Source organism: Sorex araneus, chromosome 2, assembly GCF_027595985.1.
Source record: "Sorex araneus isolate mSorAra2 chromosome 2, mSorAra2.pri, whole genome shotgun sequence".
In the NCBI taxonomy this organism is placed as follows: Eukaryota; Metazoa; Chordata; class Mammalia; order Eulipotyphla; family Soricidae; genus Sorex; species Sorex araneus.
Window position 1 is genome coordinate 234,283,245 of NC_073303.1, and position 13,925 is coordinate 234,297,169.

Below are 13,925 nucleotides of genomic sequence, written 5' to 3' on the forward strand. Positions count from 1 at the left end.
CAGGTGGGCTGGCTATACAGATGAATGGATGGGTGGGCAGATGGATGGAAGGATGGGTCGCTAGAAGGCTGGAAGGATGGCTAGACAATGTACAGATAGATGGGCAGATGGATGAATGAACAGAGGAGTGTGTTTACCCAGTGAAGGTGAGCGTGCCCTGGGGGTCTTCGCCCCGAGGGCATCGCATTGCCCGGGTGCAAAGGGCAAAGGGGCGGTGCCAGCAGGAGCCCCGGGGAAGCCCCGCCCCACCCTCAGAGGCGCCCTCCGTGTCGGCCGACGTGCGGCTCACCTGGCCACCTCCCCTTTAAGACGCTCACCTGGCCGCTCACCTGCGCGCTCGGCTTCCGCAGGAAGGAGGAAGCGGCGCCACTGTCACCTCCCTGGTCCGCGGGCCGCCACCATGTCCGCCTCGGCTGTCTTTATCCTGGACGTGAAGGGCAAGGTGAGGGCGCGCGCGGGGGACCGGGCCCCCCACCGGCGAGGCCGCGCCACCCCGGCCCCGGGTTGCCCGCAGGGAAGCCTCAGGACCCTGCCCACCTTCTAGGGATTCCCCCCAACAAACGGGTCGCCAGCCGCTAGCCTGGGGCCCCCCGGGACTTGGCCTGGTGAGGCCTCAGTTTCCCTCTACTGCAAAATGGGGACACACAGGTCCCCGCCCCCAAAGACGAACGCGACTCGGCGCGTGCCCGCCGCCCGACCCTTTGGGACGCGCCCTCCTACCGCCGGCATCTCTCTCTGCACGCTGCGCGTTCTGGGGACACCAAAGCGTCCCTGGCGGCACTCGCTGTCCTTGTCTCTTGGCCAAGTCCCACAGTGACCGGTCAGGTCCCTGCCGGCACGAGTCGTGAGTGTTCAGGCACCAAGAATACTTTTGGGGGGCGTCTGAAGGTGCTGAGTTGCCGCTACAGGATGCCCCCTGGCACCCAAGTTCTTTTTTTGCAGGGGGGGTGTCCTTTTTTTGATCACACCCAGCGATGCCCAGGGGCTACTTCTGGCTCTGCGTGGGGAATTACTCCTGGTGGTGCTCCGTACCCAATTTCTTATCCCAGGCTGAGCTTGGCAATAAATGTCAAATTTAGATTTGATCCTTGTCCTTTGCCCTTCCTCTTTTCTCATCCCTCCTCCTCCTCCTCCTCTTCCACTTCTCTCCATCATCCTGGCCTCATTGATTTGTGCCCACCCAGCCTGAGGCTAGAGTAGAACTTGTTGAGTATTTGGTTTGTGTCTTTTCTCTTTCTGTTTTGGACCACAACCACTGGGTGGTGCTCAGGGCTGACTCCTGGCTCTGTGCTCAAGGATCACACCTGGCGGGGCTCAGGGGACCCTCTGAGGTGCCGGGGATCAATCCCAGGTTGACTGTGTGTGGGACTATCCCCACTGGATTACTGATCAGGATCCTTGGGCTTGTTTCTCGCCCTGCTGGATGTCATCCAGGACCTCAGATGCAGAAGAGTACTAGCCCCTTCCCCGCCCCCCTGGACCACGCCACAGGCAGGAGCAAAGGGCTTGCAGGGACGGGAGTCTGGGCTTGAACCCCAGTACCATACCTGGGCACCACCCATGTGGCCAAAATCTAAAACCAACCCCCCAAATTTTGAAGGCAAGATGGCTTCTCGTTTCCCCATTGTTCTTTGACTTTATTCATAGGGGCCACCCCCCAGGGAAGACCGGGGAGGGGCTGGCTGGGCTGGGGCTTGGTGCTGCCAGGGATTAAACTGAGGGCCTCAAACTCATAGGTTGTGGTGTAACACATGAGCCGTTCCTTTGGGAGAGGGGAGTTTGGCGTTTGGGCCACCACACCCAACAGTGCTCAAGACTGGGGAGCATCGTGGAGGCCCTATGTGGGTCTGGGGATAGAACCCAGGTGGGCCGCGTGCAAAGCAAGCGCTCTATCCTCTGTACTAAGTCTCTGGCCTCTGTGATTATTATTTTATTTATTTATTTATTATTTTTTAATTGAGTCACCGTGAAAACAGTTACAGGACTTTTAGGATCGAGTCTCAGTCATACTATGCTCAAACACCCATCCCTTCACCAGTGCACATCTTCCACCACCAATAATCTCAGCATACCCCCCCTTTCCACTCCCCCTCTGCCTGTGTGGCAGATGATTTTTCACTTTACTCTTTCCTTACTTTGATTACATTCAATTTTTGACAGGAAACTCACTATCATTTGGAGTTTTTCCCCCAACAGTCAGACCTGTCGGAATGGCATCATTAGATTGTCACTGTCACTGTCACTGTCACTGTCATCCTGTCATCGATTTGTTCAAGCGGGCACCAGTAATGTATCTCATTGAGAGACTTATTGTTACTGTTTTTGGCATACCCAATACGCATGGGTAGCTTGCCAGGCTCTGGCGCGAGGGCTCGATACTCTCGGTAGCTTGCCGAGCTCTCCGAGAGGGGCGGAGGAATCGAATTCGGGTCGGCTGCATGAAAGGCAAATGCCCAACCGCTGTGCTATCAACTCACACACCCCATTAGATTGTATGTTTTCTATTGTTGGTAACAAAGAGCATATGATGTTGCCCGGTCGCGAAAGCGGCCGCCCAGGTTTGGAATTCTGGTATTAAGTCCAGAGGTATTTCAGCCAGCAGCCGCTGCATTCCAAGATTGGTTTCTGTGGTGCTGGGATCATGGCTGTTCAGGAGCGGAGGAGCTGTACATGGGCGACCGCTCGGGGCCTCATTTGGGCAGGAGGCAGGGCCAGTTCTGTGATTATTATTTTACCTTAATTTCCCTTCCCTGGTCCCAGCAATGCTGTCAAGTGCCAGACTTGGTTGCAGGGCTCACAGTCTTGGTTGGGGCGCCCCCTGATGGTGGGGTTATGATGCTTACAGGTAAGGTGTGTGTGTGGGGGGGGGGTGGGTGTGTCTGCACATGAGGTTGTGTATGTGTGTGTTAAGGTTTACAGGTCTGTGTGTGTAGTTGGGGTGCCCCCTGATGGTGGGGTTATGAGGCTTACAGGTAAGTGTGTGTGTGTGTGTGTGTGTGTGTGTGTGTGTGTGTGTGGTGGGGTTATGAGGCTTACAGGTAAGGGGTGTGTGTGTGTGTGTCTGCACATGAGGTTGTGTATGTGTGTGGTTGGGGCACCCCCTGATGGTGGGGTTATGAGGCTTACAGGCAAGGGGTGTGTGTGTGTGTGTGTGTGTGTGTGTGTGTGTGTTAAGGTTTACAGGTCTGTGTGTGTGGTTGGGGCACCCCCTGATGGTGGGGTTATGAGGCTTACAGGTAAGGGTGTGTGTGTGTGTGTGTGTGTGTGTGTGTGTGTGTGTGTGCGCGCCCACACATGAGGTTTCAGGGTGCCCCAAATGGCACACTTTGGGCACCACGAACCCCTAAACAGCAAGTGTGGTTGTGGGTCCCGCTGTGCACATGTGGCCAGTAACCCCCCCACACTTTCAAGGCAAGTACCCTGGCTCTGAGCCCTCCCGATCCCAAGCCCCCACTTCCCACCTCTGTGCACTCAGTTCCCCCCACTTTCTAAAAGAGAGGTGACAGCTTCACCCACCTTGCAGCCCTCCTTGAAGGTTCTGGACTCTCCTTACAAATCTCATGGCCCGTGGCCAGCAGGGACCTGCAGGTGCCAGAGTCTGAACAAGGCCCCCCACCGCATGCCCCAGAAGTGATGCACCGTCTCTGCCTGCTCGTAGCCCCTGATCAGCCGCAACTACAAGGGCGACATTGCCATGAGCGAGATCGAGTATTTCATGCCGCTTCTCATGCAGAGGGAGGAAGAGGGTGCGCTGGCCCCACTGCTGAGCCATGGCCGAGTGCACTTCCTGTGGATCAAGCACAGCAACCTCTACCGTATCCTCCCACGGGGCCCAGAGAGGGCAAACCCAGGCAGGACTTGCACAGCGCTCCCCAATGCCGGGTGGTGGGTGGGGCCCTTAGAGATGTGGGACCGGGGAGGCAGGGTGGGAGCCTGGCCCTCCTTGGCATGTTCCCAAGTGGCACCTGTTCCTTCACCCACCTGTGCCCCAGTGGTGGCAACCACCCTGAAGAATGCCAACGCATCGCTGGTCTACTCCTTCTTGTACAAGACAGTGGAGGTATGTCCTGGCTGCCCTTTGGCAAGTCTCTTGTCTGCTCATCTGGCCCGCCTCCCATTGGCTGGGAATAGCCTCCGAGCACCTCACTGTGGCCTACCCCCACAAAAACGAACAACATTGGGGTAACTGTGCCCCCTCCTCCAAGAAGTTCCCCTGGATCTCCCTCCTTCTGGACTCGTAGTTATGCTTCTCTCCTCATACACATGACTGTGTTTGGGCGCGAGGGGGCTGGGGGTGCTGTCAGCTTTGGGCCCTGGTGCAGGTGTGCAGTAGGTACTACAGAGTTGCTCCAAGTTGTTGGCCAATTTGGGATGCGGCCCCAAGGGGGGAACCAGGCTAAGCCATTCACACATCTGTGGGTGTCTGGGATTTTTGTTTATTGAGTTTTGGGGTCACACCCAGCCTTACTCAGCAGCTACTTCTGACCCCTAGCAGTGCTCTTGAGATCATGCAAGGCCAGCTCAATAACCCCCCAAACCCGGGGTGGGAGATGAGGGAAGACTTCTCAAAAGAGCCCGTCCAGGTATTCAGAATGTTTCATTTCTTTCCTGTCCCCCTGTGCCCCGCCCCCCAAGGTCTTTTCCGAGTATTTTAAGGAGCTAGAAGAGGAGAGCATCAGGGACAACTTTGTCATCGTGTACGAGCTGCTGGATGAGCTCATGGATTTCGGCTTCCCGCAAACTACCGACAGCAAAATCCTTCAGGAGTGAGTGGGCCGGGGACAGAGGTGGCCACCCAGGAAAATCTCCAGGTGGGGGGCCGGGGCGAGGGGAGGAGGGGGAGGTGGCCCCAGGAACCGTCCCTCCCTGTAGGTACATCACGCAGCAGGGCAACAAGCTGGAGACTGGCAAATCTCGGGTGCCCTCTACCGTGACTAATGCTGTGTCGTGGCGCTCCGAAGGCCTCAAGTACAAGAAGAACGAGGTCTTCATTGATGTCATCGAGTCAGTCAACCTGCTGGTGAGCCCAGGGAACCTGCCACCGAAGGGGCATGGCATCTGCCCAGGGTGCGGCTCCTGCTAAGGGGCAGGGTATACTGTGAGGGCGTGGCCTCTGCCGCAGGGGAGTGGTGTCGGCCTGGGGCGTGGCGCCTATTGGTAAGCCCCACCCCCTGCCACCAAAGGGGGCGAGGTTCTTGCTGGGGGCGGAGCCTATCCTGAGGGGCGTGAAATCTGCCGGGGGCGTGGTTCCTGGTGAGTCCTGCCCCTAAAGGGCCTAGGTGTCTGTCGTGGGGCGGGGCCTGCGCCAATTGACCACCCCCCCACCCCTAGGTCAACGCCAATGGCAGTGTCCTGCTGAGCGAGATTGTGGGCACCATCAAGCTCAAGGTGTTTCTGTCTGGGATGCCGGAGCTGCGGCTGGGCCTTAACGACCGTGTGCTCTTCGAGCTCACTGGCCGTAAGTGTCCACGGCGGGGCCACCTGAGGAAGGAGCCACCTAAAGCTGGGGCGCGTGTGTGTGTGTGTGTGTGTGTGTGTGTGTGTGTGTGTGTGTGTGTGTGTGTGTGTGTGTGTGTGTGTGTGTGTGTGTGTGTGTGTGTGTGTGTGTGTGTGTGTGTGTGTGTGTGTGTGTGTGTGTGTGTGTGTGTGTGTGTGTGTGTGTGTGTGTGTGTGTGTGTTGGGGAAATTGAAGCTGGACCTGAAAGAAGCCCTTGCACGCCCTCTGCTGGTCAGGGCGAGTAGCGCAGCCTGTTGGAGAGGCTTTATTCTATGGGCTGGCAAGATTTGGGGGGGTGGGACCAAGACACATCCTTGCCCTCCTTTTTTGTGGGAGGGTTTGGCCACTCCCGGAGGTGGTCAGGGCTTATTCCTATCTCTGCATTCAGGGGTCACTCCTGACCATGCTCGGGGGACCATATGGGGTGCTGGGGATGGAACCCGGGTGGGCCCCGCACTGGGCTATGGCTCCGGCCACTTGCCCTCAGGGACTGGCTATTCCAGTGCGGGGCGCTGAGAAGTCAGACAGTGACAGACTCCCCCCGCGTGTCCATCTTTCCACTGCTCCCGGCCTACTGGGTGACCGGGGCCAAGTGTCTCGGCCACTCTGAACCTCCCTTTTCACTGTCCTGGATACGGACATGGGGAAGGGCAGGGCCGCCGCAGGGAGGGGCAGCCGCGCCGGCGCCCCCAGGGTCACCCGGCACGCTGGGCTCCGAGTTTCAGGGAGTAAGAACAAGTCGGTGGAGCTGGAGGACGTCAAGTTCCACCAGTGCGTGCGGCTGTCGCGCTTCGACAATGACCGCACCATCTCCTTCATCCCGCCCGACGGCGACTTCGAGCTCATGTCCTACCGCCTCAGCACCCAGGTGAGTGAGGCGCCCGCACCCCGTGGCCGAGCGCAGACCCCGGAACGGCCCAGGACGCCCTGGCTCTCTCCCGGCTCCGCAGGTCAAGCCGCTCATCTGGATCGAGTCGGTCATTGAGAAATTCTCGCACAGCCGCGTGGAGATCATGGTGAAGGTGACCGCGGCCGGGGACTTTCCTTCCCGGCCTTCTTCGACGGATATTTCCTTGCTTGGTTTCAGTTTGGGGCGGGGTCACTCTCGGTGGGTGGATGCTTAGGGCTTCCTCGGGCAGGGCTCCGTAGAACCCGTGCCAGCTGTAAAGAGGCGTTAGTCATTCCCCCCCCCCACCCCAGGCCAAGGGCCAGTTTAAGAAGCAGTCGGTGGCCAACGGCGTGGAGATCTGCGTACCGGTGCCCAGTGACGCCGACTCTCCGCGCTTCAAGACCAGCGTGGGCAGCGCCAAGTACGTGCCCGAGAAGAACGTGGTGATCTGGAGTATCAAGTCTTTCCCGGTGAGCCGGGAGGCGGCCGGGAGAGGGTGGGGCGGGGAGTTGGGGGACCCCAGCTGTGCACACGCACGGGCGTTCTTTTTTTTCTTTTTTGCTCTTTGGGTCACACCCGGCAATGCTCAAGGGTTATTCCTGGCTCTGCACTCAGGAATTATTCCTGGCGGTGCATGGGGACCCTATGGGATGCCGAGGATTGAAGTCTGGCAGGCCGCGTGCAAGGCCCTACCCCCTGTGCTATCGCTCTGCCCCACATGAGTGTTCTTTGGGGTCAGCAGGCCCGGTGGGAGCAGGCAGCAAAGACAACCGACACCCCTGATCCCATTCTTGCTTTGTAAACAAATTTTGGTTTTGGGGAGTCACACCTGGCAGTGCTCAGGGCTTGCTCCTGGCTCTGTGCCTACTCTCTCTCCGTCCACTTTTTGCTTTTTATTCCCTCCCCCACTGTGTGTGTGTGTGTGTGTGTGTATGGTTGTGTGTGTGGCTGTGTGTGTGTATATGTGTGTGCGGTTTGGAGCTACAGCTGGTAGTGTTCAGGGATCACTCCTGGCAGGGCTCAGGGGTTCCTGTGTGGTACTTGGGATCACACTCGGATCAGCCATGTGTGAGGCATGCATCTTTCCCCACTGGACTATATTTTTGGCCCCTTTCTGGGCTTTTGTGGCCACCCCTGGAGGTGTCAGCTAGGCTGGAGTTACTCCTAGCTTGGTGTTCAGGCATCATTCTAGTGGTACTCAGACTTGACTCAGAATCCTATATGCAAACCAGCCCTTTGAGCTGCTTCTCGTCCATCCCAGCCTTTACTTTCCTCATCTGGGAAATGGGTTCAGTAGGCCCTGACCCGGAGCTGCGGTGGGGAAGGTCTGGGATGCCCAGGGACTCCCGTGGCATGTCTGATGCTACCCACCTGCCTTCAGGGGGGCAAGGAGTACCTGATGCGTGCCCACTTTGGCCTGCCCAGTGTGGAGAAGGAGGAGGTGGAGGGCCGGCCCCCCATTGGGGTCAAGTTTGAGATCCCCTACTTCACCGTCTCTGGGATCCAGGTGAGGGACGTGGGCACGGGGGGAGATCTGGTGCTTCCCATCCCCTGGCCTGGCTCTCTGGGGGTCAGTATCTCCACTTCTGCTCTGAGCCCAGGTCACCCCAGGCCCCGGCGTGCGTCTCAGACTGTGCTCTCTCTCCTGCCACATCCTGGCTGACCTTCCCGCCCACTGCCCATCTGTGCCCTGAAACCCGTCACCTCTAACCTCCCAGCCCGAGTCCCCCCGCAGCCCCCTCCCTTTCCTGTGCATGTTCCCCCAGCTCCCCTTTCTGTGTGTAATTTTAGGTGCGGTATATGAAAATCATCGAGAAGAGTGGGTACCAGGCGCTGCCCTGGGTCCGATACATCACCCAGAGCGGGGGTGAGGCTGCATGTCGGTGGGGGTGTGGGGCTCAGGCTACATCCAGGCTGGGAATATGGGCGCCTCCCCTGTGCAGCCTGCCCGATCCCAGGCTGCTTTGGACCCTGTAGCTCGCTGGGCCTCAATTTTCTCACCTGTACAATGGGCACTAAGGAATCCGTATCATCCCCCCACCAACAGGGTTCCTGCCCTGCATGAGCACTCCCTTTGCCTTTTTCTCCCCCACCTCGTCCCACCGCCTTTTGGGTCATACCCAGAGTTGCTCAGGGATTTCTCCTGACTCTGCACTCAGGAATTATTTCTGGCGGTGCTCGGGGGACGGGGGTGCTGGGGATTGAACCCGGGTGGGCCACGTGCAAGGCAAAGGACAACCTGCTATACTATCACTCCAGCCCCCTACTCTGGGGTTTGAGCATGGGCTTGAGGACAAAGCATAAAGGTTTTGGTTTTTGTTTTTATCCTGGGGCTCAGCCCCTCTCCCCACTTCTTAGCCCAGTCCCGTTCTTGTTTCCCGGCAGATTATCAACTTCGAACCACCTAGGAGGGCGGAGAGAAGGGGCTGGAGCCAGGCACCGCCAGGCCACTGACAGGAGAGAAGATGGGGTGCCCTTGGGAGGGGCACCCAGACTGTGCAGCTGTTATTCTCCAGCTGTTTCATTCCATCCAGAGACCAGGAAGAGGGGGGTGTTCCCGGGCTTCTCCAGGCACCCCCTGTTGTATATGAAGTATAAGGGGCGGGGCTGAGGTCCCGCCCCGCAAGTGCCTTTTTTGCAGTGATCTACCTTTGGGGGTGGTGTGGGAAACCGTCCCTGTTCCCTGTACCTGACTTTTAAGGTGGCATTAAAGTGATGACTCAGGCCTCGAAGATGTGCTTCTTGACTGGGGATTGGGGTCGCCAGGGAGGACGGATGGGAGGATGGGAGGGGGTCACACACAGCCTTCCCTCAGTCACTACTCCACGGGGGTCCCAATCACCTGCCTCTACAGTCAATCCCCCTTTCAGACGCCAGAAGGCGCCTGCGAGCCTCCAAGTCGGCCTGTGGCAGTACTCAAGTGTCCACACCCCCCCACACACCCCTTTGTTCAGGGGTTGGAGCGATAGTGCCACAAGCACCCGGGATCTCCGACAATCCATTGGATCCCCTGAGCACCGCCAGTAGTTCCCAAGTACAGAGCCGGGTATGACCTGAAAACAAAACAAAATTCAAGTGCTAACTGGGCCCACTGGCCTGATCTGCATTACCTCCCGACCTCCCGCCCTCGCTGTCACCTCCTCCCTCTCTCCTCCAGAACACGCTTTTCTAGACATACAAGACTCACCTACCTCTTTCAAAGGCCCCTTCCTCCAAGAAGCCCTGTCTATTGCAACCACCTTTCCTTTCCCCAAAGAGTAGCACTCTCCCTGTTTAACCAGCTCCACAGCCCTCTGAAGATTAGATTGTCTTCACCTGCCTTCCTTGGTCACTCGACCAGAAGTGGCCCCCCCAGCACTGCTGGGAGCGCCTCCTCCAAAGTCTGGGCTCAGGAAACTTTCAAATTGAAGAAGGCTGCTGGAGGAGCTATGGAGTCCCACCCTGGAGGCCACCAGCGGGCGGGGATTTCCATCCTGGCCAGTGTGGGAGCAATCTGAACTAGCAAGACGCAATTTCATCCTCCTCCTGTCCCGTCCCACGGTGGCTGTGTGATGGTACACCAGGGAGGGCGCTTGCTGACCCAGGTTCAGCAGGGCAAGGAGTAAGCCCTGAACATCGCCTGTATATATATACATATATATATATATATATATGTGTGTGTGTGTGTGTGTGTGTGTGTATATGTATCATATATTGTTCTACTGCTTGGGGAGATTGGTCAAAATGCTGCAGGGTGGAACTGGAACAATAGTACAGTGAGGAGGGAGTTTGCCTTGTAAATGGCTATCCCGGGTTCAATTCCCAGCATCCCATATGGTCCCCCAAGTACCGCCAGGAGTAATTCCTGAGTGCATGAGCCAGAAGTAACCCCTGTGCATCGCCGAGCATGACCCAGAAAGCAAAAATAAATAAATTAATTAATAAATTTATTAATTAAATGCGCTCCTAGGGGCTGGAGCAACAGCACAGCGGGTAGGCCTTTTGCCTTGCAGACGGCTGACCCGGGTTTGATTCCTAGCAGCCCATATGATTCCTGAGCACCGCCAGGAGTCGTTCTTGAGTGCATGATCCAGTAGTAACTCAAAAAGCAAAAAAAAAAAAAAAAAAGGTAAAATGGGTTCCCAGCGTGGGCCGGTTTCCCCCATAAGGCAGGAGAATGAGTGAATATGTAAATGAACGCATGCATGCTCTACCCATCTCGTGTTGAGGTAAGTGGAATTCTAGACTGCACATCCCCCAAAACTGCCTCCTGGAGCAGCCCGCGCCCATAGGCAAAAGGCCTCTGACCTTTTTCCCTCCTCAGGTCAGTTAAACGGGCCGTCTTTCCCGCCCGCCGAGCGCGTTTGAAAACCGAAAACCCCGCCAGGTCCTGCAGTCCACCGGTCGGCGCGGCTCGCCCAATCAGGAGAGGCACCGCCCACTCCGGAGCGCTCAGTCCTGCCTCTCCCCCCCGGAGACGCGTGCTGATTGGCTAACCTGGTCGCGCGGGCGGGGCGCCTCCGGGTCGCGCGCCGGCCAATGCCACCCCCGCGACTTTGTAGCCAGTTCGTAGAAAAACAAATCAGCGCCGTCCGAGGGCGGGTCTGGCGAGTTGGCTCCGCCCACAGGAGGGCGGTGAGACGGCGGCGGCTGCGGCGGTTCAGACCAGACCCCGCCCGAGCTGGAGGAGGAGCGGGTGAGTCCGGGCAGAGCCGGCCCCTAAGGGGCGGGCGCCGGGCCGGGCCCTGCGCTTCCTCGAGGGTTGGGCCGGGCTTCGCGGAGAGTGACAGGGGGGAGGAGCCGGGTCCCGGGAGCTGGACCTGGTGCTGGCGGCGGCGGGGGTCGCGCCGGAGCCTGGAGCCTTCGGGTCGGAGCCCCGTGCAGCGGGCGCCCGCCGCTGACCTCTCCGCGCTTGGGCGGGCTTTTGTGCTTTTACCTTCTCGCTCCCCGCAGCCTGCCCGAGTATCGTCGACATGCTGCTGGACGAGGTCCACGCCGGCGACCGGCTGAGCGGGGCCGCGGCCCGCGGGGACGTGCAGGAGGTGCGCCGCCTGCTGTCCCGCGAGCTGGTGCACCCCGACGCGCTCAACCGCTTCGGCCACACGGCGCTGCAGGTGAGGCCCGGCCCTGCACCCCTCCCCGCACCTCCTCGTCATCGCCTCGGCCGCCCGGCCTCTGGAAGCCGTCCGCCTCGGGGGTGCCTCCTTTGGAGGGTGCTGGCGGAGAGTAGGGGTGGGGAGCGCGGTGCATCGTCCCCGGAATCCGGGAACCCCGTTTCCCGAGGGACGCGCCTGCCGGCTCCATTGCTTTAGCTCTGGGCTTCGCCCGCATGACTCCAAGGCGAGCGCCCAGCACTGGGAACCGGGATTCGTGACTTCGCCGCGTCCCCCTGCCCTCGGGGTGGTGTCGTTCCGTTTGGAGGGGGCGACCATTTTCGACATGTGTCCCTCCCCCCACTAGGCCCCTGGTTTATTAGAGGGGCGCAAGGGGGGAATTGGCACACATTGTACGGGGTTCCTCTTCGCTGGAGGTGTGGGCGTTTATCCGGGAAACCCATTTCTTGAGCGGCTTTTTACCCAGCCCCTCCGTTATTTGCGGGGGTTGGCGGGGTGGGGGACTATTCCTTGGAAAAGAGGGCTCAAGTTTCCTGGACGTCACTGTTCCCTGCCCTTGGGGGTGGGGCACCGAGGTTTTACTATCTCTGAGTGTCCCTCATTCTTGGGGGAGAGGGCCTTCGATTTCTAGAAGTTCTCTTTTGGGGGGAGGGCGCTCCTAAGCAGTGCTCAGGAGGTCTGGGTGATTTTCAGCCAAAAGGGCTGGAGATTTAAAGCAAGCCCCCCAATACCTAATTGTTGCCCCTCTCCCCGTGCTGCTGGACTATGGGGAGTCACGGAGTGCTGGGGATTCAATCTGGGGTCCGCTGCATACAAGTCATGAGCCTGGACCCCTATCTTGTCTCCAGAAGTCATGGAAGCTTCTATGGGGCCCCTCTGGAGGGCGTCTTATTTACAGGGATGATGCTCAGGGGGTTTTTTTGGGGGGAGCAGTGATTCCTAAAAGGATGTGAGCTGGTTCTTCCGTGTTTCAGACAGCTGTGGGGTGCGCTGCTTTTATTCCTTGGGGGTTTTCCCTTCCATGCCCTCTTTCCTGACCCTCTGTCCTGTGTCCACCGCCCAGGTCATGATGTTCGGTAGCCCGGCCATTGCCCTGGAACTTCTGAAGCAAGGAGCCTGCCCCAATGTCCAGGACACCTCCGGTGCTACCCCGGCGCATGATGCCGCCCGCACGGGATTCTTGGATACCCTGAGACTGTTGGTGGATCACGGCGCCGATGTGAACATCCCCGACGGCACGGGGTCCCTTCCCATCCATCTGGCCGTCCGGGAGGGCCACAAGGAGGTGGTGAGGTTCCTGGCCTTGGAGTCCGACCTCCATCACAGGGACGCCGGCGGTCTAACGCCCCTCGACCTGGCACGGGGGAAAGGGGCCCATGAGCTCGCGGACATTCTGGCAGGTCACACAATGGCCCCACTGTGACCTGCCCCCCACCCCTCGCATCTCCCTCCCCCGCAATCGGCAAAGGGACCCTGAACGAATTCCATTTCAGAAGAGGAGGCTGGAGGAAAATTCACTTTTTCTCTCCAGTTCCTTTAGCCTCGGGGGTGGGACCCAGGTTTGTGGCTTGTTGGTGTGGATTTCTGAGGTGTGTGCCCTTGTGTGAGGGGCTGGCATTTCTCATTTGTTTTTCTCGCCCCTTTCTGATGCGTTGATGGGAGAAAGCTGATGCAGGCAATATTCAGGAAACGGTTCTTTTTTTCCTCCTCCCTGGGGCGACCATCTGGATCCACAGGGCAGAGAGCATTTAAAGTCCCAACCCCAGAGAGAATGAGGTCACCACTTCCAGAGTTCCTGGCGACCTTGGCTTGCGGTACCAAGAGAAACCTCTGGAGTGCGCCCTGCTTGGGGCCGGGGGAGGGGGCGCGCCCGAGATATAAGGGCCGGTGGGATGAGCCTTTTCCGAATTGGTTGGAAGCTTGTTTTCCCATCTCTTGTACAGCGATTTTTGTTTTTGTTTTTGTTTTTTTTAAATCCTATTTATTAAGCCTGATGGAAAAAAAATGTGTGTGATAATTTAACGATTTTACTCATTAAATTAAGACTTGTGTAAGGTGCCCGTGTCGGAGTCTTTTCTTGATATTCTGCACCCGCGACAAAGAGGCCGTCGGGGGAAAGGGGAGTGCTTAGCGCACGCTCCGGGGTGCGTTTTGGGGGAGGGGAAAGGAGAGGAGTAATTCCCAGGGTGCTCGGGGTGAGCGAGAGAGCTGGGTGGGGCCGCGGTTTACTCTAAGTCAGAACGGAAGGGAGGCAGGAAACCGCGAGTGGAGAAAGGGCCCCAGATGTCAGCTGGGTGCCGGGAGCCCCGTGGGTGGAGGGGGCGCGCGGCGGGGGGAGGGGGTTTGCGTTTTCCCTAGCAGGGGCGTGGCCGTGGGTGGAGACTGCGGTCACGGGCCGCCTGGGATCCCGGAAGAACCGGGGAGGGCGGGGACGCAGGAGTACCGC

At 58.5% G+C, this 13,925-nt stretch overlaps 2 protein-coding genes across 3 annotated transcripts; both read left to right on the plus strand.

The window, feature by feature from the left end:
- Positions 1 to 318: 318 nt before the first annotated feature.
- AP1M2 (adaptor related protein complex 1 subunit mu 2) lies at positions 319 to 9,034 on the plus strand. Of its 2 annotated transcripts, none has more exons than XM_004616566.2 (12): positions 319 to 442; positions 3,659 to 3,815; positions 3,993 to 4,060; positions 4,636 to 4,766; positions 4,873 to 5,020; positions 5,332 to 5,458; positions 6,217 to 6,365; positions 6,448 to 6,519; positions 6,698 to 6,856; positions 7,768 to 7,893; positions 8,178 to 8,253; positions 8,772 to 9,034. In XM_004616566.2, exons 1-12 carry the CDS (start codon positions 401 to 403, stop codon positions 8,792 to 8,794), a joined length of 1,278 nt encoding a protein of 425 aa, XP_004616623.1. In that variant the 5' UTR covers positions 319 to 400; the 3' UTR covers positions 8,795 to 9,034. The 2 variants fall into 2 exon arrangements, with proteins under 2 accessions (XP_004616623.1, XP_004616624.1); XM_004616567.2 differs by having other exon boundaries at positions 6,223 to 6,365.
- Positions 9,035 to 11,054: 2,020 nt separating this feature from the next.
- Positions 11,055 to 13,535, plus strand: CDKN2D (cyclin dependent kinase inhibitor 2D). The gene is made up of 2 exons (XM_004616565.2): positions 11,055 to 11,479; positions 12,543 to 13,535. Exons 1-2 carry the CDS (start codon positions 11,339 to 11,341, stop codon positions 12,900 to 12,902), a joined length of 501 nt encoding a protein of 166 aa, XP_004616622.1. The 5' UTR covers positions 11,055 to 11,338; the 3' UTR covers positions 12,903 to 13,535.
- The last annotated feature ends 390 nt before the right edge of the window (positions 13,536 to 13,925 follow it).

Bases quoted from the DNA above. Each gene is read 5' to 3' on its own strand.
- AP1M2 (XM_004616566.2), top strand. From the start codon at position 401: ATGTCCGCCTCGGCTGTCTTTATCCTGGACGTGAAGGGCAAG. The intron at 5,021-5,331 runs GTGAGCCCAGGG...CCCCACCCCTAG, and splicing joins TCGAGTCAGTCAACCTGCTG to GTCAACGCCAATGGCAGTGT. The intron at 8,254-8,771 runs GTGAGGCTGCAT...GTTTCCCGGCAG, and splicing joins ATACATCACCCAGAGCGGGG to ATTATCAACTTCGAACCACC.
- CDKN2D (XM_004616565.2), top strand. From the start codon at position 11,339: ATGCTGCTGGACGAGGTCCACGCCGGCGACCGGCTGAGCGGGGCCGCG. The intron at 11,480-12,542 runs GTGAGGCCCGGC...TCCACCGCCCAG, and splicing joins TCGGCCACACGGCGCTGCAG to GTCATGATGTTCGGTAGCCC.